The following is a 25,091-nucleotide window of genomic DNA, read 5'->3' on the forward strand; positions in this document are numbered from 1 at the left end:
GCAACTGACAAAGTGAAGTTCACTAGATAAAATTTGTCCCCAAATTTGAAATCTATGAATATAACAATAATAATTTTTATTCTAATGTTCCTCACCATCCTATACTGCCACTAGCCGCCACTGGTTCGGTCTCATTGGATTCAAATTATTCAATATCCGATACTCCAAAGAAAATTACACCACACACAACATGTGTTTTTGTTCTTGAGTGAGCACCCATTTCTTGAAAGTTCTCAGGAAAGATATTCTCAATTCTCAGTAGTATTTCATTAAGCTCTTCACTAGATTTTAGGATAACGAATAAATTACCTGATTGCTGGCGAGGAGACTCGGCTAGGCAGGAAATGTTTGACAGTGTCTGAACCCGATTGCGAATCACTGCTGCTGCTTGGAGAGCCTGGTGAAGAGACTATCACTTGTCGCGGACGTAGAGTGGGTGCCTGACCCGGTATTTGGGCCCCCGTAGGCTGTGCTGCTGCTGGTGGGCCTAATCGAGGTGACAGCGGACGGTAGGGACCTCTGTTTGCTGATGATTGGCCCTAGAAAGAAGAAAATTGTACTGAGAAATTTCTTTGAATTGGAATGAGGAAGATTTATAGTATGTATAATAATATAAGATGTATAATATAATGAGTATCCTATTATATCAAATGAATCATATTCATAATAATCATAAATTTTCGAAAATAATTGTTTTGATGATTCTAGAGTACTATTCTGATATTTCGAATAAAAACAGTTCAAAACTCATGAGGAATTCACTGAATGTGGGAAACAGAGAAGTTTTAAATCGGATCGCCAAAGGTGAACACTGTGTTCCTTTTGATGTATGTAAAGAATCGAATCAACTGAAGAAAAGTGGTCTAAGCTATTCGAAAATGCTCCATTAATGAAGCTTTCCAATAAAAAAGGCACCGAAAACTCGATTTGAAAAAGGTATGACATTATATTGATTTCGTACGAGATTCACATATACAGGGTACTTCACCGCGATGGCCTATTAGAAGTTGATGGAACACTAATCATAATTTTGTGCTAAAAATTTGCATGTTGGGTTTGAAACAATGACCTTTAAAACCAAAATATTCTTAGATATCTATAACTTCCGAAAACAGCCCTCTACTTTTTTTATTTCAAATGACACACCCAGTTTATTATAACATATAGCTCATTCGACGAAATTTCAGCCATATGCTATAAATTGAGTGAAAACTCAACGGTTCATGAGTTAATGAGATTCTTTAAAAAAAAACGGTTGCGATGAGAACTTACATTTTTTCGAATATTACAACCTATAATTTTCATTCTTTCAGTTAATTTCACTTATAAGAGGAAGGTTACTTAAGCAAACCCAATACCTGAAATGAAAACTTTGAAAGTTTTCGAGGAAAAACTTGAACTGAGAAAAAACCGCAATTTCTAACTGAAGGGAGAAGTCTGTGACTGTCGAGTTTGTCACTGTCGGAAAATCTATACGGAAACCTATACGGGCTATATTCCAGATGAAAAGTACAGATAGCTGCAGAGAGGTCTTTAAAACATGAAAGGATATTAACAATATCAGCGTTATTCATTCTTACATATGTCAAGTACGTTCATCAATATCAGGATAAATTCCCTAAAAACTCCACCTTTCATGACTATAATACAAATGAAAAAGGTCACTTCGCACTTCCTTCAGCTAAAATAAAGAAAACTCAACAAGGACAAAACCACACTTGTCTGAAGCTTTATAACAAACTTCCAAAACCATATTGCCTTCTTCCAGTTGAGATGAAATTTAATATTAATGTAAAGAACAAAAAAGATAAAAGAAAACTTAGAACTTACATTGTGGAAAACTCTGGTATATTTTATTCTGTATTCAAAAATATGTGTTAGTTTATATTGGCAGCCTCTAGAGAGCTTATTTTCTTATTTATAAATTATAGGACAGTTATTTTGGATTTGGTTGATTTTTAATTTAGCGAATATCTTTGTATTCATCTTTGTTGGTCGGAGTGTATGAAATACAAGTTTTGCTTAGGTCATACATTTCTGATCATACTTATGTATTTTAAAATGTTGTATGCTATATGTTGTGATGAATAAATTTGAATTTGAAAAAAAAAATGAATTTAAACAATTTCATCAGATAGCTTTCAGCAAGAGAATTAAAAATTTTGCTTCTGGAGAGAACTATTTACAAGTTGAGTGATTTTTTAGAATGTTGACCCTTTTAGGGAGACAGATCATTGTTTCAAACCCCAGCATCCAAGTTTTCAGCACAACATTATGATTAGTTTTCCATAACCGTCCTTTATACCAGCAATGCATATCTGCTGGCTTAGTAACCAAATTATGCAAGGATTTGGAACGCTCCTAATTTATGTTACGCCACTGGAACCTTCGACACCACAGTCGACTCTTCAGTCCACTGTAATACCAAGGCAGTCTATTAAATATGATTTATCAGCAATAATTGGTGATTTTCGGTGAATGTTCACTTTGATATTTGCATTAATGTGTGAAAATCACACCTGGAAAATTAAATAATTTTGATATCATAGTTTTTTTGTGTAAATATCCTTTGGAATTGAAATATCTCAAGAAAAACCTTCCTTAGGTTTGAAATATCGTAATGAAGAACGTCCCTTGGCATTATAAGATCAAACAACAAGAACATCTCTTGAACTGGAAAATTACATACATCAAACCAATCTTGTTCGTTGATTTGAGAATATATATATGAATGAGAATTGGAGTACTATAATTTCGGGCTGAAACCAAGCATTTTAAAGGCTGAAGGTGAAGGTTGATTTCATTCATCGTGAAGGTCAATGGAAGCAGTTAAACTCCATCTAATGAAGTTGTTCCACTTTGTGTGGAGTGAAAAAGATCGACCATTTCGATTTTTTTGTTCATTTGAATTTGTGAAAACCTGGGTTGGTATTTCATGCCAAATAAGACAAACCACCCATAAACATAGGGACTCATCTTGAGAATTTTTGCCCAAGTGTGGAATAGTACGGTATGGTATACAAAAATATGATGAATGCTCCATTTTCGATGGAGAATCCATTGAATGAACATGAGATATACTTTCCTTCAATAAATTCCATTATCTTCGAAACTTACCCAAACCGAGAAGGTCATGATATGTAATTTTTGCTGAAACCGTATCATCCGCCAATTTGCAACCGGAAATGAAGACAACAGGTGTCGTGAAAACGTTTGCTAGAAACGAGTAAGCCTATTTTTTGTATCTTAGAGACGAGTTTGTACACTGAGTGTTGACTGTTGAACTGAATGAATTAAGAATATGCAAAACATTGAGAGATAGAGAACGGAGTGAACACATCAGAAGGACATGCTGGGCAGAAAATATCAACGAGTGGGTGAAATAGAAGAAAGGGAAATAGAACCACCCCATAGGATGAATTATGGAGGCTAGATTGATAAGAATTGCAAGGGATAAGTTGCGAAGTGTTGGTCGTCCTAGAAAAAGATGGAGTGATGTGATTAAGATCGACCTATGGATGGAATGAATTTTTTATGAAGGAACAGGCCTTTAGCCTAAGCTGGAAGATTGAATAAGTAGTGGTGTCTTTTGTTAAGATGGCGATAAGCGTAGTTTTTTGTCCTTCCCACAATTCGTGTTTGTTTTACCGGTATGTCTACGGATCATGACACTAAAAATATTTTTGCTTAGAAATTTTGGATGTATCATAAAAGATTCGTGAGAGTATTTATAGTGTTAACCACTTGAATGAATGAATAAAAGCAATATTATGATGAATTTTTCATATATTGAGTTCATTGATGACAGTTCAATAGTTCATAATGTTAAAATTTGACTTCGCAAAAGTTTTGCTTATGGCAGAAGGAAAAAAATTTTAACCACCCTTGAATTTTCACAATTTACGTTTCAGAATGTTCAAAATCAAAATTTCAATTTGAAATAAGAATTTCCGAATCTGCTGTTCAGAGGTCTTGAAAACAAATAGCTTCCTTGGAAACTAAAATAGCTATTCAAATCAAATTTGTTGCAACAATACTCAATATAAATGTACCTGTAAAAATGGTCTTTCTTGATATTTGTGCATACGACTTTCTCATGCATAGTGTTCTCAGAAAGATACGATAGATAATATCTTTCCCCTACCCTTATTAGTGTTCAGGCACCATGATACCATTGCACAGGCATACAACTAGAGAATAAGAAAAGAGAGAAGCAATTCACGGTGTACAATATGATTTTATGTTGGTACAACGCCTATGGTTTAAGTAGATACAGGTGTGCCTAAATTGGAGGTACAAAGGAGAATCCGTGATAGTTTTAAGAAAAAAAAAATCCCTATAACCATGGACCCACAAACGCTTTGTTTTCAAGATCAATGTATTTTGTACGATAGATAATATCTTTCTCCTACCCTAATTAGTGTTCAGGCACCATGATACCATTGTACAGGCATACAACTAGAGGAGTAATATATAGGTTACCGTCATCCTCGGAATAATTTGAACATAGATATGCTGTTTGCTTTTTCTTTAGTTTCTTTATATTCACATCTGAATAATAATAATAATAATAGCAATGACTTTATTTTCTGAATATACTTAAGTATTACAAGGAGGAACATTCATTATAGTCATATCTTCATTGAGAAAAAAGGCGAAGTCCAGGCTTGAGCATCTATAATTCTATAGGGATAGCTCAATCCTGCTCTACTTAACCTATGTATTTACACAGACGGTTGCTAATATTGAAACTGAAAATGAATTGAAATTGCAGAAACAACAGAAAAAAAAATAAAAACCAAGAATTTTTTATAATCAAATAATTGCAACAAATTACTTGATTATCATACAATCCAAAATAATGCTTGAAGATTTTTGCTTTTAAAGAAGATGGTTTAAGGGATTTGATATCCGGAAGACTAATATACAGTCCATTCAGGAATTATTGACATCGAAGTAGGCCATGAACGTCTAGTCGCGGCTTTATTTCTGGTTACAAAAATATCACTAAAAATTGCTATGGTTCATCATAGAAATAACCAGTTTAAATTATTTTCATCATTTTTGTCTCCGAAAGATCCTGAATTTTCGAAATTACGATTATTACGAAGGGACGCATACAGTCATGATTTCATAAATTGAAATTCAGATTATACGGGTGGCCACTTTTTCAATGGGATTGTATTGGTAACTTTTAAATCATAAGAGTTAGAAGGTCGGTCAAATGGAGGAAAAGTTGCACGCATAGAAGCATTATCAAGCAGTTCAAACAAATCGAGATTATCAGGGCCGGATTTCGAGATATCATAAGAAAAGTAAATTATGTCATTTCGATTTTTCTTTTTTTCCCACTTTATTTCAAATATTATCAAAAAATGTTACAATAACTTTTTATTCGACAGTAAATTATCCTCAATTTGACGTAATCAAATTTCGTATCCAACGTTTCGTACTCTCTGGGCCACCCTCAACCTCATTTTTTTCAATACGGACCTGCATATTTTATGACATTTTTCGAAATAACTTTTAACGCTGAATTCAACGATATATCATACAATGTCATTCAAAGTAGATTTTCAGGTGATTTTGACCCTCATCCAAATTTAATGGTGTTTATATAAGAAAAACAAGTCTATTAACGATATCAATGTTCTGACCCAAATTCAATCGAACCCAGAAAAAAAATCGAGAACTGTGGCCAGTGAATGGAATTTTTCAAAAACTGCTGGTAATAAAATAGTCAAGAGACGCGAATACAATGATTTTAAATTTTAATACCAAGCCTTGCAAAAATTATATCGTAATGATCTCAAAATAAAGTTCGAATTTGTAATTTGTTTCAACGATTCAAATGACGAATACAACAATAGTGATACCTCGCGAGAAAATTGAGAATGTTTTGGAAGGTATTCAAGGAGACCAAACAAGCAAATGTATAAGAAGTATGGGTTCCAGAACCGTAAAGTGCATTTTACAAAATGGTGGACTTTTCGAGCACTTACTTCATTAATTTTCATTTACTTTCGAATAATCATTTGATTTTTCTTTCATTAAATGATACTTTCGTTTAATTTTTATGAATTGAAATATTCAAATGATTATTATAAAAGAAGAACCAAGAAACCAGTATACTGGTTTCTTGCTTTGATTCTAATATGTTCCATTTAGTTCAAGATAGGTAAGTTGATTTTCTTATCGAAATTTATTGCATATTGCATATTGTTAATTAAACTAAATGAAGGTAATACAGATCCGACCCGAAGAAAATTGGATAAGGGTCAAAATCACCTGAAAATCTACTTTGAATGACATTGTATGATATATCGTTGAATTCAGCGTTAAAAGTTATTTCGAAAAATGTCATAAAATATGCAGGTCCGTATTGAAAAAAATGAGGTTGAGGGTGGCCCAGAGAGTACGAAACGTTGGATACGAAATTTGAATACGTCAAATTGAGGATAATTTACTGTCGAATAAAAAGTTATTGTAACATTTTTTGATAATACTTGAAATAAAGTGGGAAAAAAAGATAAATCAAAATGACATAATTTACTTTTCTTATGATATCTCGAAATCCGGCCCTGATAATCTCGATTTGTTTGAACTGCTTGATAATGCTTCTATGCATGCAACTTTTTCTCCATTTGACCGACCTTCTAACTCTTATGGTTTAAAAGTTACCAATACAATCCCATTGAAAAAGTGGCCACCCTGTATAACGTAAAAATATGGTGAATGCTATCTCATTTCACGGAAATCCAATGAAGAGATATCTATTCATTTAAGAGTCGCCCATGAAATATCCCATTGAAGATCATTAAAATATTAATATTCCTTTTCACTAAAGGCTCTTCAAAAATTGTTGCATTACTGATGGACACTGGATACCAACCTGCTTGCAAAATTCTTATCAAATAACTCTTATGGATCATTTTAACTGTGGTGTCTAAACTGGTGAAGAAAACAGAAAAAACTGGTTGATAAATTTAAATAGTGTAGCTTAGTCATAGACCTATGGATATTAGGTCTATGAGCTTAGTGAATGGAAGAGCCATATCATAATAAGACAGAAATAAATTCAAAGAATCCATTTAGTATATGAAAAATTTTGACCTCACAGTTGTACTGTAACTTTCAAAATTGGAACCAATTTATCAGCCGATGTGTAAATTATTTTCTAAAGTCACTATTTATTGAAACTGTTCATGACATAAATGATTGATTTAACTTGTATGAAATATATAGGTACTATTTGTACTCGAGTTTTGTTTTTTATTGGAATGCTTTTATACTAGTTTCTATTAAATTACATAAATTATTTTGCCCATAACAGCTTTAACTCACTCACTAAAAGCATTTTGGCATGAAATTATTTTTAATTTGTGAATTTTAAAATTTTATTGCATTCTATTATTATCTTCAAGTGGGTAAGAGGTGAAGAAATTCTTGAAGTTACTCTTCTGAATATATTTTTCGATTAAATACTCAGTAAAAATTCTATGAAGCAATTGGAATTTATTAGATTTTTGGATTACTCATTGAAGAACAAGAAACAGATATAACAATACTTAATTTCAATATAGAATATAAATAAACTATAGATGCAATGCCAAGACTTTGTTTAGCAATCCAATTATAAAATAATTCTCTCTATAAGATTTATATAATCCTCATGAACACCACTGTCAAAACAAAACATCCAAGTAAAAATCCAAATATCCAGCATTCAAAATAGTGCTCCTTCTACTTTTACCCTTGAATATACTTGAAAAACATTTTGGTAATTTTTTACTTTAACGCCCCCTCGTGTTTTTCACTTTTTTGGTATTGTTCATTGAAAATGTGCATGTTTATTTTCTAGAGTCCACTGTTGAATAATGCTGGCATTTTCAAATAACCAAGTTTTCTCCAGATAAATGAATTTCACATTTTGTTGCAAATATTCTCTGTATTCACCATAAAATCGTACTCAACTTATTATATTTTTCTGTTTATCAATAAGAATTTTCCGTTTATTAACTGTTTTGAACTTGTAACCAATTAAGTTTATGTAATGTTGTCTTTGATTGATTAAAATCCAGATGATTTTTGGTCAAATTTCATCCAGGCTGATATATTGATTGCTTTTGGCTCGGCTTTTGGTAACAATCAAATCATTCAATGATTCTTTGAAGGTGAAATCGTATTGCACAGGTTTTCTTCCACTAATAATCCAGGTTGTAATGACTTGCCTTCTTCTTTTTTCAAACAGTACTGTGAAAAATACTCAAATAAACTAATCAATGTGTGTTTGAAATTGATACAACTTTTAAGTTTCAAAATTTCTTCGATCAAAACCAATAACACAAACAAACTGAAATCTAACCTCCTGTCAATGACATTTCCAATGCCAACCCGAAATCTGCAATTCAAAATGTTACTGAATGAGCCAGTACCAACTTAATTTCGATTTTCCAAAGCCACCCGGGATGTCAATAATTCCTGAATGGACTGTATACTCGGACGACATTGTAGGAAAAACTTCGCTGAAAAATGTGGTTCTATAAATAGGAGTCGTTAACAAACCTTTAGAGCGAATATTTATATTGTGTACATGTGTTCTAAATATAATTTTGTTGTAGGGATAGGCGGGTTTCTCCATGTTCAGCCACATGTAATGAATGTAACCATAGCAATCACATAGTTTTGACATCTTTGGATATTTCCGTCGACTCACCCAATGGACTACCAGCAAAAGTATGCTGATATTTGATTGCTTCCTCATAATTTTTTGAGTTTGTCAATAAATTCAGTCTATGTTTTCCTCAATTAATATTGTAAGGTCCAACTTTTTTAATGATAGAAAAATAACAATTAATAGAATCATACTGATTAACACTTGAACTAATAGCAACCAAAGATGAAGAAGAATATTGGACTGGCAGAAACTTGCTGACATAACTTTTCCTAGTGGTTAACTCCCATACTAGATTTTTGCCACTCCAATATTTTCATTCAATACGAAATTATTCAAGTACTCACGAGTGTCTGGAGTGATTGGACCGGTGGCTGTTGGCCTCGCAGCTGGACCGAGGCTGCTGAGCGAGGAGGAGGAAGAGACGGAGCCGCTGAGGGCCGAGACTGCTCTGATTGCTGCTGGGCCTGGGGGCGCTGCTGAGTCGCTGGATACGCACCTCGAGTGTCTCCACGCGGACCGACTAGCCTGCCGCGACGACCTGTCTGGAAAGGCCCCCTCTAAATACCAACGACACCCAAAGACACACTTAACCTAGCTCTACTCTCAACGAAAACTACATACCTACACTAAGTTATTACGATAGAAAGCTCCTTTCCAAACTGATCTGAGAATGAGACTAAATGTAATTTGATTTTTACTGCTGCTAGCTTACTGGTCGCAAATTGGTGCGATCTCAGAAAGAGAACAATTCAAGAGAACTCACTTTGATAAACAACAAGATTAATTTTCATGAAAAAAACTAAATCTACACACTAAGCTATTCGTAACAAAATGGCGAATGCACTTCTACATGTATCTACAGTTAGTTTTATAGCCAACAACGAATAGTTTAGTTTGAAAGCACTATGAGCCTTCAAAAAACAACGCCTATGGTTTAAGAAGATACAGATGTGCCTAAATTGGAGGTACAAGGGAGAATCCGTGATAATTTCAAGAAGAAAATCCCTATAACCATGGACCCACAAACGCTTTGTTTTCAAGATCAATGTATTTTGTAGTCCTCCTTTTTTGTGATGATTTTAATTTATCGAATTTTCATCAATCTTTGCTGCAGCTGGGGTAAATGAATACCAAACCTTATAAGTAATTTAGTCAGCACAGCTCACGAACTGGATCTTTATAATAATTTTTTAATAAGTTTTAGAATTGAGTAAGCTATGGAGAATACGCTACTTTTCATAGCAGTTGTAGGAAAAGTTCTTTTTTCGCTCGTTGTGTTTTCACACTCGCGAGAAAAGTTAGACTTTCCCCACTTGTTGCACAATATACTATTCTCCACATGTTGCACACTATACTTTTCCTTCAAATGCACAAATTTCAATAATCAAGTAATGGACTTGATTCAAATCAAAATGGCCTTCGTTGACAGTATGTGCTAACTTATTGCGTTTCCATAGAAACGACTCAAAAGCCCGATTTCATTGGTCTAGAAAGCGAGTTATGGGCAAAGTGCCGTGCGAAATAATATTTCCCACAGTATGAGCACTACATAGTTTTGAAATTGAGTAAGCTATGAAGAATACGCTACTTTTCATAGCAGTTGTAGGAAGAGTCCTTTTTCTCGCTCGTGTGTTTGCGGCACTCGCCTTTGAGGCTCGTGCCACAAACTTTCACACTCGCGAGAAAAGATGGACTTTCCCCACTTGTTGCGCAATATACTATTTCCTTCCTATGCAATGGGTCAGGGACAGAAGAAAGAATACAAAACGCACTTCGCAAGAGATATATGAATATGATACAGGTACTGTAAAAGTATGTACGCAAGTATTGATCTAGATACTGAACTGTACTGAAGTAAAAAGCTCATACAAATCTACGAAATAAAATAAAATAGAGATTGAGAAGCAAATATCAAAACAATTTATAAATAAATTCAATAAAAAAATCCTATGGTCCTTCTGCAGCACCATTCAATTTGTTGTTTCACATCAAAGATTATTTTCATTTTATGTTTCGACCACAGAATGAGTGTAGTGCTCTTTTATTTGGTATAATGTCATAATCAAGAGAATTAACCAACGATGCTTCAAGAACAATTGTGACCAGGAAGTTAGGTCTTTTTTTCGGCCAGCGTTTAGGAACCATCGATTGTAGATGAATAACTGATTTTTATCACGGCAATAAGACAAATAATTTGAAAGAATTTTACCTAGGAGTTTTTCTACTTGAAAGGTTTCTCTATTTTAAGTTGAACAAATCACTTCTTAAACCATTTCATTCTCAAATCAATTTACAAATCAATGCATTCTTGAAACATTTCATTCGTGAATACTTCCAAATTATAGCAGTGTAAAACGAACCAAAATGACATCTACACAGTACCTGAGAGATGCTTGGGTGTAGGCCATATCTGCAGCAAGTATTTGAGTAGCGATATCGGTTGCTGATAATCCAGTTCACCAGGACGTGTCACTTTTTGTGGTGCGGTGGGTGTCATCGATTCGGTCGACTGGAGCATCAGTGGTGGGGCCAATGCTGTTGCTAAATTTTGAGCTGACATCTTATTTCTATCCGATGCTGATACTACGAGTGCTAAGTGGTCCATCAGAAAAATTAGTGTTGCCTGAAAGGAATAATTTGATTTTGTTAAAGGGTCTTATTCTAGATCAGATTGAATACTGTGGATCTTCTAGAACAAACACCTTCGGTCGACGTTTTTCGCAACACATTTGTTTCAAATGTTGTTGTTGCAAATTACTCGAAGCGACTCAGAAGTATACTCGTAATTAAATATTAATATGCTCTTGTGATATTATAACTGAGTATCTTATTGAAACTCACCCTATTCACTCTAGGTAGGCAATCCAATATTGAGAACATTAATTTTGCATTACCCTCTGGGTCATCAGGTAAGCATACACCTAGTGCATCCACTAACATCTGGTACAGACATTTCGTGAACAGAGGTTCTGGCAGTTCTCGCAGATAATCTTTGAGAACTCCAGTTATTACGTTGATATCAGGAACGTTGTCAGGAGAAAGATCCACTGATCGACTGTTCCTTTCAAAAGCTTCCCTGAGTATTCTTTTCTTTGTGGCTGAACCACAAAGTCTGTAGAGACCTGAGGAAGAAAAAAATCCGAAATAGTTTTGAATTATTTCCAAATTTTTGTTAGAAATTTACCTATAATATCTAGGCCCCTTCTCTCAACTTCCTCCACGCATCTTTTTACGATGACAGGAATCTGCTGACCTACTACTACAAGACCAGTAGCCACGCCACCTGGTACGCCTCCAGTTTTATTCTCTCTATTCACCTGAAAAGTTTTGAATGTGAAAAAACGTCGCCTAATATTCTTTCATCTCAAATGTTGAATCCAATATTCAGTGTGTGGCGCTTATTAAGAATAATAGCTTTCAAGAGGCAATACTTAGGAAATAGTGACCCTGCATGCCCGAAAGGTGGCATTGCTGGCTTCGCGTCACTCTCTAGCGAAGCACCTCTGCACAATGGTGTAAGAGGGTGTGTCTTGGGCAGAGATCGCTGGATAGCCTAACTGATGAGGTCACCAGCGATCTCGGGACGAAACACCGTAATCCCTAGATGAAAAATCGAGAAAGCCTCGTCAAACATATATGAATTCGTATGAATCTTGGTAAACATTTGCATTATAACTCCATCTTGGATATTATTATAATAATTACGAATATTTTGTCAATGTGGTGTCGCAGATAATGCTCCCAAGATTAAAAGAATGGATAAAGAGGTGTCCAGTGTTCTCATAGAACACTCAATACGGAATGAGATCCTCAATTAATTATTTTAGTATCAGAACACCAATCATAATAAAGCTAAATGAATCACTATCATCGAAAGAGAACTCAGAGTCATAAACATAGGTAGAGGAAGTATACCCAATTTTCCCAAATTTGTCTTAAAATCAATAAGACAATTTTTTCAAGTCCATAATGTAATTCTTATCAATATATTCTCTTATAAATATTTTCCTTATTCCTTAGAATTGATATTTCGGAGTATTGGATTAAAAGTCATATATTTATGTTTCATTATCAGAACTAGATTTTGAAATGGTTCCTTCAGTTTGTTCACATTGAATTGAATCAAAATTTGAGTTTGTATTTATAATTTAGTATATTTATACCAATATGTTATTCGATTCATTTACGAATAGGTACTATTCAGTAATTATATTTTTTAATTTTACAGTATCAAAATGATGGTAATTGAAATCTCATCTATTCAATTTTAGTATCTTATCTAACTAACAACATTTCAACTCTATTTTTGAGTTTTGAACAGTCAGAAAACCAGATCGTCTGGACACTCCAATTCCAAAACTAATCACATAATTTCACATAATATGTGAGATAATATGAGTGAGATTGAGCTGACTGAATACCATATATGCTATACTATATATGCTTCCACTTCCTCCGTATGTCAAATTAAATAGTTCATGTTGCGGGCAAAATTCGCTCAATGAAATGACATATGCTTCCTTTATCTATGTTTATTACTCTATAACAGAGAATAATACTAAATGTTCCATATTCTCTGATATTATTAATAATCAATTCCATGTCAAACCAAGTAGACAAATATCGATGCTTAAATTCAGTAGAACTCGTTTTTTCGTGTTTCATTTTCTGAATGAAGATTTTCTATAGATGAAAATATTGAAGTTTCAATTATCCTGACACCCGAAGAATGCCTAAAAAAGAGCAGCTGGATTTATCAGCTCCTTGATTCACTGACTAGGAAATAATGAAATGATTTCGACGCAATTGAATATCTCATCATCAAAAAAAATTTATAACGGTAATAGTGATACTTACTACTGTCTCCAAATCAACCCCGAAGAGAGGAGTTGTACGAGATAACGTCAAAGAGGAGTGGGTTCTTCTTTTATAAAGCGAAGATGAGTCAGTGTGTCTCAATCTCAAGTATAGCGTTCCTGAAAGATCAAAGTTGAGAAAATTCCTAGTTTCAAAGCTCGAAATAGAATTACCTCTGGGCTCAATTTTCAGCGCTAGCTGATGGATAGGTCCGCTTTTCAGAAGTGTTGGGAGGTAAATCGATCCCTTGTAACATAATTTGTGCCGGTATTGTGGATCCCAGGAATATATTAGGAGATCGAGTTCCCTGTTGTTTACTAAATCTAGTTCGAAACTTTCGTCCCAATCGAAAACTAAATCTCCTGTTCTGACCTGTTGAAAAAATTGATTTAATGAAATAGAAAGTTATTAAATTAAATTCTTCATAATAATATCAATCATTCAGAGTTGAACAAATTAATTTAAGAAATCTGAAAATTAGTTTGACAAGTTTTCATTCGAAATATCTTGTTTTCATTTCATGAGAATAATAACAGAGATTCAGGAGATAGTGCATAATTATCAGTAGTATTAGATTCTTAGGTTATTCGTTCTGAAAGTCATGAGATGGCACGACGAGGAAAACTCAAAATTCTTGGTTCAAGAAAACAGTGTTTACTACTGAATTTTTTTAACTTAAGTACACATTTCATTGTGAAATTATAACAGTACTATTTTCTCTCGCTGAGACACCATAAAGATAGGGGGACAGCTCAGCAGTGTAATATCATTCAGAAGAAATCGTCTACTGATGTTTAAGTGACTTCATTGAGATAATGGTTCTGATGAGGAACTGATAGAACGAAAAAGTGATGTGACTGTGTGAATCGACATGTAGTGACTCTATCTGCCCGAGAGGTGGCATTATGGGCTTCACGCCACAGTTTAAGGGAGCCGCCGCGTAGCAGCAGAGTCACCTCCTCACGATGGTGTGAGAGGGTGTTTTAGAAAAAGGTCGCTGGATTGCCTAACTGAAGAGTCCACCAGCGATCTTGGGTAGAAACACCGTAATCCATTGGGAGAGGGCGCACCTACACAAACTTGGATCGAGAACGTCTTGCCAAAGACAAAGTGTTGTCAAAGTTCGGAACATTGAAAATTGGATTGAATGAATCCATAATATGAAAAAACAATGTGATCACAAAATAATAACGAATTGAATTAAATTTATTGAACAGTAAATGAATCTAATCGATGAATTCTGCTTACCACGGTCCTAGCTTTATGAACCCTATCACATTCTAGTACGCAGTAGAGGTCTCTCATAATGCTGGTACCTGAAAAACAAAAAATATAAAGATCTGCAGTGTTGAATATCGTTTGAACTCACCAGTAATACTAGGAGAAGATCCACTGGGGGTTACTGGAGTAGTAGCTGCTGATGTGCCAGAAGAAACTCTCAAGCCCCTTCCAGCAAGAAGATGGATCCACAACATGCCACTCACTGGTTCATCGATTGTAGATGGAACACCCATGAGGCCTGCAGAACTATGAGTTCCAGTTAACCCTGTTAGGCCAGGAATAGATGAACCACCTCCAGGAATTCCAGGTTTTTCCATTTTGTATTTCAAGAATTCTGGGGGATAGCATAGTCAATTAAGATATTTTTTCATTGAAAATTTTGATCACACCTGCGGGATTTATATCTAATTGTCGTTGTCCTCTGGGCAATGTTCCACTAGGTGTGGGTACTGGACTGGGAGCTGCTGCCGACCTACCCGAATCGAGATCTAGCAGCTGTCTCATTCTACGCATAGAGGGGGATCTCGTCGATCCTAATGCTGAAAATGAAATAGTCATACTCTTTTTATTTGAAATATGGTTTATCTATTTTGCATTAGTCCTCTCAGTTAGTCTTATCTTTCACTATGTAATATTTTGAACGATTGTTCCGGAAATTTTGTTTAGTTATAGTTCGTTTTTTGAAGAGAAAACAATAAATAAGAAACTCTTATAAAGTTTAATCTGAAATACTGAAAAGTTGCTATTGTTTTTTGGAATAAATTAGTTACTTATAAAACTTTCTATCTGAAACAGAAAATTATTTAAAAATGAAATTGGGAAATTCAACCTTTATGCAATTCTGATCACTCAATAATTTGGTATATTGTAAACTGACGATGGCTAGACCTGATTGACGCGTGGATTGGCCTTGTGTGCAAACACGAAAAGCCTCAGTTGATTAATCAAATTATTATTATTACTTATTACTCCAAACGTACAGTTGTAATACAATGTCCTCAAAGAAAATATTTGTACCAGGAATGTGGTGAATTCCCTAATCTTGTCGAATCCCTACAGAAAGCAGAGAATGCGGATACATTTCATTGAATTTTATTTGCATGCTTCGAAATCAGCGCGAGATTGACGTCGAGGAATCGACAAAAAACTGGAGCCTCCAGATCGGTAGCTGACGGTTGCCGTCAACCAGCGTCAAGTTGTACTAGTATGTTCGCTTATAGGTTAACCAGTGTTCCAGACTTTTGTACGTAACTTCAGTCTGCTCTGCATCGTGTGTCGACTAAATTTGTTTTTGCCTTTAATTTCCATTAGTAGAAGGACTTTAATTTAAATTGAAGGGGTTGAAACATAGAAGCACTCTCCAAGAGTGCTTCCTGCTAAATAGACGTTTTCACCAGTCGAACTGATTACCTGTCGTTTTGTAATGTCATGCGATGTGGGCTTGAAAAGAAATATTAAAGATTGAACACTTTTTTTTGGCGGGCTAGTTCCAGTATCTACGTATACGTTAAAATCTCGAACGAAATGTGCTACAAGGTTGAAAGTCACGGTGAGTTCGAAGTCCAACCAACTCATCAATCTCGAATCCATTTTAAAATTCTGTAGTATAACCATATGACATTCTGTTGACTCAATAATCAAGAAAATATAAAAACCGATTGAATCAATTGCAAAATAATAGCATTAATCTTCATACGAAATGTTGTGAGAATTGAATTATAGAAAGAAAATAGGAAATTCATTTGAGTTTCGTTTCGAACTAAGAAAAGTAGTTTAAGCAGTATACAGAGACAGAAAATTCTTATCTTTCGAGAGGAAAACTTCTGAAGTTTGTTAATTTCTGGATGAAAACTTAATCCTTCGACGTGACTAACAAGCTTTACTTTTGCGACTTTAGGGGACCGCTTATAGAACCCCCTCCTTTGGATTCGGCCTAATGTTTTTAAATCATTCTATTGATTAATAATGAGGAGATTGACAAAGTGTAATACGGCTATCTTTTATCTTTACATGCAGCTGCTGTTCTCCTTTACAAATCCCATATTTCTTGGAGCTATGTATCATGTTGAAGCCTAATTTCAATCGATTTCAGAGGCCCTTATGCCAGGCAATATACAGGCGTCATCTTGACATCTACCAGGAAATTCAACCACTGTTGAATATTTCTGAATCATCGTAAGACCAGTGTGATCAATTTGATGGAGGTTTATAATTTATCGACGTGATTTGAAATCCACGTCATTGTTCATCACAAAAAAGCTTAAAAAATATCTCATTTCAAAATTAAGTTTTTGCATATTTTTAAATTTCCTAGTTGCATTAGAATTGAGATATGCTGTGTAGTACATTATAAAAAAGACACCATTAGCAAATATTTTCTATATATCACCTCTTTAATAAATTCAGTGCTGATGGTGATTGTACCATCGTTTCTTACCAGACGTCGTGATATGTTGGGTTGATAAAGATCTAGCGGGTATTGAAGGCTGCTGACTCCTGGAAAAGTGCCTGTCTAATGTAGTGGTAGCACCAGGTCTATTATAGGAACCATAATATCCGCTCTCAATCTGAATAATATTCGAAATGGTAAACTACATTTTCAAACACCAGTATATCGACTTACATTTTTGAGAGCATCGTGTATATTTTCAGCACTGTACGTGAATCTTGCAGCCCTCTGCTGGTTCAGTACGTCTCTAGACGCACGAATCTGCTCGTAGATGGCACTGGTGGACGGTGTTCGGCTTAGCCATTGGCGGTACTCATCTGAAGTAAAAATGCCCTTTGACCTTTGAGAGTGTTTGCGACCTTGATCGGTAGAAAGGTTATTGTAAGTGTTGTGTAAGTGCAATGTGACAATGATATGGTTCATGTGGTGTTGATGAAAAGTGTGGATGATGTGAACTGATATGAATGCAATGTTGATAGGGATAAAAAAAATGACATCATAAATATGGTTTTTCCTAGAAATATAGAATGAACCAAATATTTTTCTTTGATTATAGTTGGATAATTTCGGGCTTTTCAGCTGTAGTATAGTCAAGTTTTCCTTCACGTTTCACCTACAACGGTAATCGGTATCTAAAGTTGTAAAATGTATGAAACTGGGTTCCTCCGAGCTAGTTGTATTAGTCTGGATATTGTATTTATACATTCTTCATTAAGTGAAACTGAGATAGGTGATTCATTCCATCACTTCTGGCTGGTTTGAACATTTGATCTACTCTCTCACTTTGATGTTATTGTAGTGCTTGTGTATTTCGATAGATTCCATATTCATCATTGTGTGATAACTCTTGGTGATTGGAAACATATATGAATTCCAGAACAAGACGGTCAGAGCAGAGTGAGAACTTATCTGTTCGATTTAATCAATAACACTATTCGTGTTATAGGACCATAGTTTGAATATTTTATACAGGCTGGGCCACGATCGATAATACCCTAGACTTTTACGGAAAACATAAAGTACGATTTCGATTAAAATTTGGTTTCTTGGGTAGGAATCACTGCTCTAACGATCTGAAATATTTTCAGTATTATATTGTTGCCGCTCATATTAAAAGGTACTAACAACTTCAAACATCCTGTATAACATATAATTGCTTTTTTGGTTCGCCGTAGCCTGTTGATTATTTATGTATCAACTTTCTTGCTCGCTTTCTTGTCCCTATATCTAGCGGTTACCGAGCAATTTATTGATTTACTTAATTTTTTGCAAAACATAACTTCAATTAGACATTCATCAATTTGGTACTTGGAATCCAAAAAGCTTATTTTTTAGGGTATGGATTGCTAATATCCTATGTATATAATTTTCATATAATGAAATACTAGAGAATTGTTTCAAACCAGAGGCTACAACGAGACATACTAAAATGATGAAGAGTACGTTTTTCCAAATAAAAGGGATAATCCACAAATTTTCAAATTACTCGGCTTGAATTTTGCGAATAAAATAACGCATCTCAATCTTCGACCTGCTGCCAATTCCGGATTTATTCTTTGCATATTCACTTCTACCCGATCTCTACTATCGATGAGGAAGACATATATTCCCAAATCATGTGTGCCATCGTTTTCTGGTTTCGGTACATTGTATTTTCAATGCAAATATTATGGAGCACTACACAAGTATTGACAATGTTACTTGCTGTCTCCGAAGTACAATGAATAACCCTATGCTTGAGTAGACAGCTTCAGAACCCCATTATATCTTTCAGGCTTTTGATTTCTCTCTTTTTTTTTATTGTATAAATATTTTGGAGTTCCTTCCACTGGTTCATTTTCCAGAGGTGTCATCATCCATGTTCTTTGAGAATATCTAGAAACATTCAAACGAATTGTTTCTCACTCGAATCATTGAATGGGTCTCCGCCCTGTGTATATATCCGCTGATTCATTTGTTCCACAAAATCCAATATATCCATTAATAACAATTGTACTATTTCGTCTTACATTATCTCAGAAGAATGACTTATGACTTATGGCATTCAGATTGTCAAAGAATCAAAACGAATGCCAAAAAGCGCCCGCAGTAAGCATCCGCACCGAGAACGTGTACGTTTGAAAGTTCACGACTCAAGAATACCAAAACGTGTGACATTCGGAAAGTACGTAAACGTTTTGAAAGATCACTTGTTGAGAAAAGGAGCCCAGAGAATAAACCAAATTTTCGATGAAATCGTACCTTCCGTTTTCCCTAAAAGTCTAGGGTACCATCAACCGTCGCCCACCCAGTATATATGGACAGACAGGAGGAAGGAGACATTCATCGTTCATAGCGTCTGGTTACCAGAATAGATGACGTCCGAACCCAACCAGTCAAATGTGGTGAGCATTGAATACCCATGCATTCTTCTCCTTATGAAAAAATTATAAATACCATAACTTAACCAGAACATATAATTCGGAAAAAAAAAGTGCCGAGTTACATTCTATTATAAATTACTATTCTTCATAATAACAAGAGCATCAATAAACGTGAATAAAATTGGGATGTTTTGTTTATCAATCAATTGACTCACCCCTGTCTCTTCGAATCGACGGCATCTCTGGTGCGGAAAGAGCTCCATCTGCATCATCTTGCATGTGGGTAGACACTGTCCTATCCCCGAATCTTTTATTCATCGCCAATCTGAAATTAAAATTAGGCTATTGATTCGAGAAAGCATTTCTACTGATTTAGGATAGTTATAAAACACTAAACACTAAGTATGAAGTATGTTTATGATATCTATCCCGACTTTCCTAGGCCTCTGTGAGGTATCTCAGATATGTAGAGCTTGTACGAGTTAGAAGAACCGATAGTGCTCTGTGTAGGCTTTGTTCCTGTGTTTCATCGCCACTTCAGGCATAGCACTTTTAATTTGTATCCAACTTTTCATCGAATTGGCTGAACGATAACCCGTAATGGAAGATTTCTTTCCCGGTACCGGGCAAGAACTGCTGACCTTTCGTAATAAATCGGTAATTCCTGAATTATTGCAAATTTAAAATGAATTACATCGTTTTTAGAGGATCCGACTCGAAACGATAACCTGACCTTGTCTCGAGTACCGGATATGTATCTACAGTTTTTCTCAGTTATCACCTTGATACACCAGGACGAGAACTTGATACAGCGTATAGAATGGCGACACGAACAGATTAGTTAGTCTGTGAATTTAAGCCTATCTGGTCAGTAAGCACGTAACATAGTTTTGATTCCCATATGAATAGCAGAAACATCTGTAGGTTTATGCGTGTCAGTATGCAAATTTTACAGTTTGGTTCCCAGCAGAGACAGTGGAAAAATCCGACTTTAACCAAGTTGAAGGCTAAGACTTGGAGATTGAAAATGAAGAATGACGAAAAATTTAACGAATGATCAAACTGGGGGTGGTATTCTGGGCAATTTTTTGGCGGACTAAAGACAAGTACGAAGTTATTTTTTTGACGAGATTTAAAGAAGAAAGACTATATCGCTTAGGGACTCATATTAGAAGACTTTACAATCCATACGTCGGGCGCGAAACCGGACTTTTTTCCGTATAACTCATTTGTTTTTGGAGATAACTTCACGAATTTCGGTTTATAGCCATTATCCAATATAGAGATACTAATGGTGTTCTCAGATTTTATCTGTTTTCCATTGTTTCATAGACGCGATAGGCAAGTGATGATTTCACATGACAACGCTTCAAATCTGCGTACCTAGACTCGATATTTTTGTTGAATTGTTGAATTCGTAATTTTTTTCTTTATCGCCCTATAAAGAGAACCAATATGACGTCCATAAGAATAAAAATCGACTAACGCTTCTCTGAAACAATGGAAAACAGAAAATATCTGAATACACCATTAGAATCTCTATATTGGATAATTGGTACAAAACAAATTTCGTGAAGGAATTATTTCCAAAAACAAATGACTTATACAAAAAAAAAATCTCGAGTTTAAGTTTTTTCGAGATATCTCGGGAACCTTTGGAGATATTTTGGATCTGTTCACACCAACAAACACACTCATCCCTAAAAGACGCAACTTTTTTGTAATTTAAGCCAGCCTATATTTCTAACGGTTTTCGATATGCCTGTAGTGCCCCTCTAAATAGCTAATCGGCTAATCTTATGGAAAAACACAAGTAGATGATTCTAAGTGAAATCAATCGTCGTTCAAACATAATCGCAGAAAATGTATATTATTAAAATGAAGTTTTCGGATGACTGTAATTCGGAAAAGTAGCATTTTCGTACAAATGTTCATGGAAACTGTTTTTCTTATTTTATGAGTACTATCACCTCCTGCAGTTTTGCCCCACAATCGGGAACCACCCTGAATATTAGGTGGTCTAAAATATTTATCTGATTTGTTTGAAATAAATTTTAATCGATGATTCAGAGTTTCGGATCTGCCCGTACTAATATTAATATTAAGTTATTCATTTGTGCCTCTCTTCTCCGATGCGACTGGGATATACCAGCATGAAAACGGTCCCGATAAAATCCAGGAAATCTGGGAATTAATTATGTCTCTCACTTTCATCAGCCTCGGCGGAGGCATTCGAGGGCTATTGAATTTTCCCTGCGAAAAGTGAACCGGGAGGCATGGGCTAGAATTCATCTCGATATGCCCACCTGTATTCCAGATCATCACTTCCATTCAGGAATGCTTTTGTATGTTCCCCCCCATAGGGCAGGAAGGAATATTGATAATTCATCTTCGGTAGGCTGGAGAGGCTCTTTCTACTATAAGAACGCGAGAATTATCGATTGGAGATGATGCTATTCCGTTCCAAGAGAATGCAGATAAGGCAGATTGAATTTATTCATTTCATTTTGAGACGAAAAAGATCTTGTTAATTTCATTGAGAATTTTATTTCCTATTTTATGCGGGAAGTAATCATTTTGTGGAGATATTGGTTGGTAATTGTAATTCCGCAATATCGCAGTCAGATTCGAAAATGTTCTTCCGTTGAGGTTCGGCCCTTTTGGTAACCGATGCTGTGTATGATATACTTCAGATTTCATAACAAGTTTCCAATTTCTTCCGTAGAAGGCTTTTTTTGTTGAAAACTGGTGGAGAAAGTGGTGTTTGTTTTTTACATTGATTATTAATGGACCTTTGGATTATACAGGGTGTATGTATTACACTAGTTGAATCAGTCAAAAATTTCGAAGAAAAAACAGAAAAATGTTTCGAATAACAAGTTGATGGTTTTGAAGGGGAAGTCTTCGTCAAAGATGACTTTGCCACCTAATTTGAATGTTCCGTCTATACGAGCTTAATTATCCGTTTCATTAATTATTCACATAAAATTTTAGTCGTAAATTATATGAATATTCGTTGAAACAATGGAAAACGTTCTACGCATAAAGATAGACAACTTGCCGAAAATTCCTACTGGATTTCAATTGATACATATCCTCTTTAGTCTTTAGTTAATGAGAGGTTTTTTGAACCAGATACAAATAATTTCGTCATTTTCAAATAATCAATGACAGTATCAGGTATCCCAAATTCGTTGTCTAGTGAGGCAATCTCAGAGTACCTTTGAGCTAAAAACAAATTTAATGGCACATTTTTGGGTTCGATTTTTGAGAGAATGAATTTGGTGAAAATCACAATGGCGTGAAATGAAAAGTTCTCATAACTTCTTTATTGTTGATCTATTATCATGAAACAAAAACAAACCTACTACATCAGGCACTTTAGTAAAAGGTTATTATTTATTTTTTTTGCCATCAGTTTTGAAGTTATGATACATACTTGTGTTTTCAAAAATGTAGATTATAACAATTTCATTAACGAATAAAATCATTTTTCTCCTTGTCAAGAATATATAACATAATATAAAATTTCTTATCAAGCCATAAAAATCATCAAAATCTTCAGCGGCGAAGTGCCTATCTTTAATGATCTGTGAACTTGAGTGACATATTCGGTGGCCACCAAAGCCTCCGAATTCAACATTGTTAGATTTTTTCAACATTTCAACCTTTTCAAATGTTGTTCTTTAAATGTAAATAAAGAAAAAACCTAACAATGTTGAATCCACCGTGTTCTTGATGGTCACCGAATATTTTAATTATCTGAAGATCACAGCTTATTGTGGATAGGTACTTGGTTGATTGGCCGTCTGAAACTTTTGATGATTTTTATAGTTTGATAAGAAATTTATACATCATGTTATGTGTTGTTGAAAAAGGGAAAAATTGAGCGATTTTATTTGTTATATCAATTGATTCTTATTCAAAACTTCAAAATTTCTGTTATACTTCAAAACAAATGGCAGAAAAAAAATAAATTATAGCACCAACGGATTCTACCAAAAAAAGGGCCTGTAGGATGTTTTTGTTTCATGTTGATAGCACAAATAATAAAAAAAAAGTTATGAGAACTTTTCATTTCACGCCATTTTCCAATCTTCTCTTATAGCTTGAAAACAGTTGAATTTATGAGGTTGCGGTTTTCACCAGAATAATTCCCCCAAAAACTGAGCCCGAAAATGTGCTATTCATTTTTAACGAGCAGGTACGTTAAAAATGTTTTAGAGGAAACACCCCTATGTGGTCGCTCAGTTCAAAACGAAATCAAAGATATTTCTTCTCTCAAATCACTGGTTTTTATGGGGTTTTCACTCAATTTTGTTGCATAATAATCTATATGGGTGAAAGTAAATATTTTCAATTTGCGAATGAAAACAAAAGTTTTTGGTAACTTATCAATTTCCGTAAAAAAATTAATGACAAGTGCTTTCTACAAAGCATTGGCATATTTTTAAAATATTCGTGAAAAAAATAACCAAAAATCAAAACAAAAGAGATAAATTATATTTCGTGATTTGCTTCGAAAAGATACAGAATTGAATGTGCAACTTCGTACACCATACAAAGTTTGATTCATCGCAGGTCCGGCAGAGGGGAAATGAATGGATACCAAAGTTTGACTGATACTCGAAAAACCACGTGGTGGTAATTCAAATTCGATTGCAGAATCATCTGTGACGAACCGTGAAAAATTTTGCTTATAAAACTTATGTATTTTTTTGCCGTAGAATACGATTCTGCAATAAAAAACAAGGATTCCCATTTAAAATTCAAAAGGTGAGAAAGAAAATGAATAAAAGATGTTTCAGCATAAGTGGATTTCGCACTCCAAACCATCATCTTTTATTCGAAACATTTTTCTCTAAGATGTTTCGTTTTCGAGATTCTCGACTGATTGAACTTCAACTGGTACCTATATACTTTCAACTCTGTGTCCATTCAGTATTTTTGGATCTTTGAAGCCAAAAATATTCAATCTTGACAAGGATCGGAAATTCAACCCCTTAGTGAAAAGTCACGAGTTCTCCCCTAAAATATGGAATAATTGAATGGGAATATTATTACTGAATATTTTCATTTTGAGTCAAATTGAATTGCATATTTTGTGATGTCCTCATGATGGTTACGTCGAAATGAAATTGATGAAGACTAATGAAAAATAGTGTTTTTATATATGTATATGCGCTCGAATAGAATTTTCAAACTCTTGCAGTAATGCGATGCATAGGACAAAGTCTAGGTGAGTTGCAGTTGATTGGTCGTTCTCGTCGACGATGAATTGATGAGACATGATTAAAATCATTGAAGAATTACCGAAAAAAAATAATTGTTTCGACTCACCTGGAAGATCCTCTAGAGTCCCTTGGCAGAGAATTGAACTTGGTTGTTATGTCAACTGGTGGCATAGTATTTTGTCTACCTAAGGTTGGTATGGTGCTATGAGGAACATTCGAAGATTGATTTC

General features: G+C 34.7%; 1 protein-coding gene across 7 annotated transcripts in view; it reads right to left on the reverse strand.

The window, feature by feature from the left end:
* The window catches only part of LOC123680110 (rho GTPase-activating protein 100F), a 174,707-nt gene that overhangs the window by 8,126 nt on the left and 141,490 nt on the right, over positions 1 to 25,091 (reverse strand). For 5 of the 7 annotated variants that reach the window (XM_045617809.1, XM_045617807.1, XM_045617810.1 and 2 more), the window contains 14 exons: positions 24,968 to 25,090; positions 19,843 to 19,952; positions 17,439 to 17,623; positions 17,253 to 17,382; positions 15,205 to 15,354; positions 14,904 to 15,149; positions 14,783 to 14,850; positions 13,708 to 13,906; positions 13,535 to 13,653; positions 11,862 to 11,994; positions 11,519 to 11,799; positions 11,060 to 11,300; positions 9,022 to 9,215; positions 310 to 539 (listed from right to left, as the gene is read on the reverse strand). In XM_045617809.1, the coding sequence (XP_045473765.1) occupies positions 310 to 539; positions 9,022 to 9,215; positions 11,060 to 11,300; positions 11,519 to 11,799; positions 11,862 to 11,994; positions 13,535 to 13,653; positions 13,708 to 13,906; positions 14,783 to 14,850; positions 14,904 to 15,149; positions 15,205 to 15,354; positions 17,253 to 17,382; positions 17,439 to 17,623; positions 19,843 to 19,952; positions 24,968 to 25,090 (2,409 nt within the window). Of the gene's footprint in view, positions 1 to 309; positions 540 to 9,021; positions 9,220 to 11,059; positions 11,301 to 11,518; positions 11,800 to 11,861; positions 11,995 to 13,534; positions 13,654 to 13,707; positions 13,907 to 14,782; positions 14,851 to 14,903; positions 15,150 to 15,204; positions 15,355 to 17,252; positions 17,383 to 17,438; positions 17,624 to 19,842; positions 19,953 to 24,967; position 25,091 lie in introns of all 7 variants that reach the window. The other 2 variants (XR_006747485.1, XM_045617811.1) reach the window with 2 other exon arrangements.

This window comes from Harmonia axyridis, chromosome 5, assembly GCF_914767665.1.
Source record: "Harmonia axyridis chromosome 5, icHarAxyr1.1, whole genome shotgun sequence".
NCBI classification, from domain to species: domain Eukaryota; kingdom Metazoa; phylum Arthropoda; class Insecta; order Coleoptera; family Coccinellidae; genus Harmonia; species Harmonia axyridis.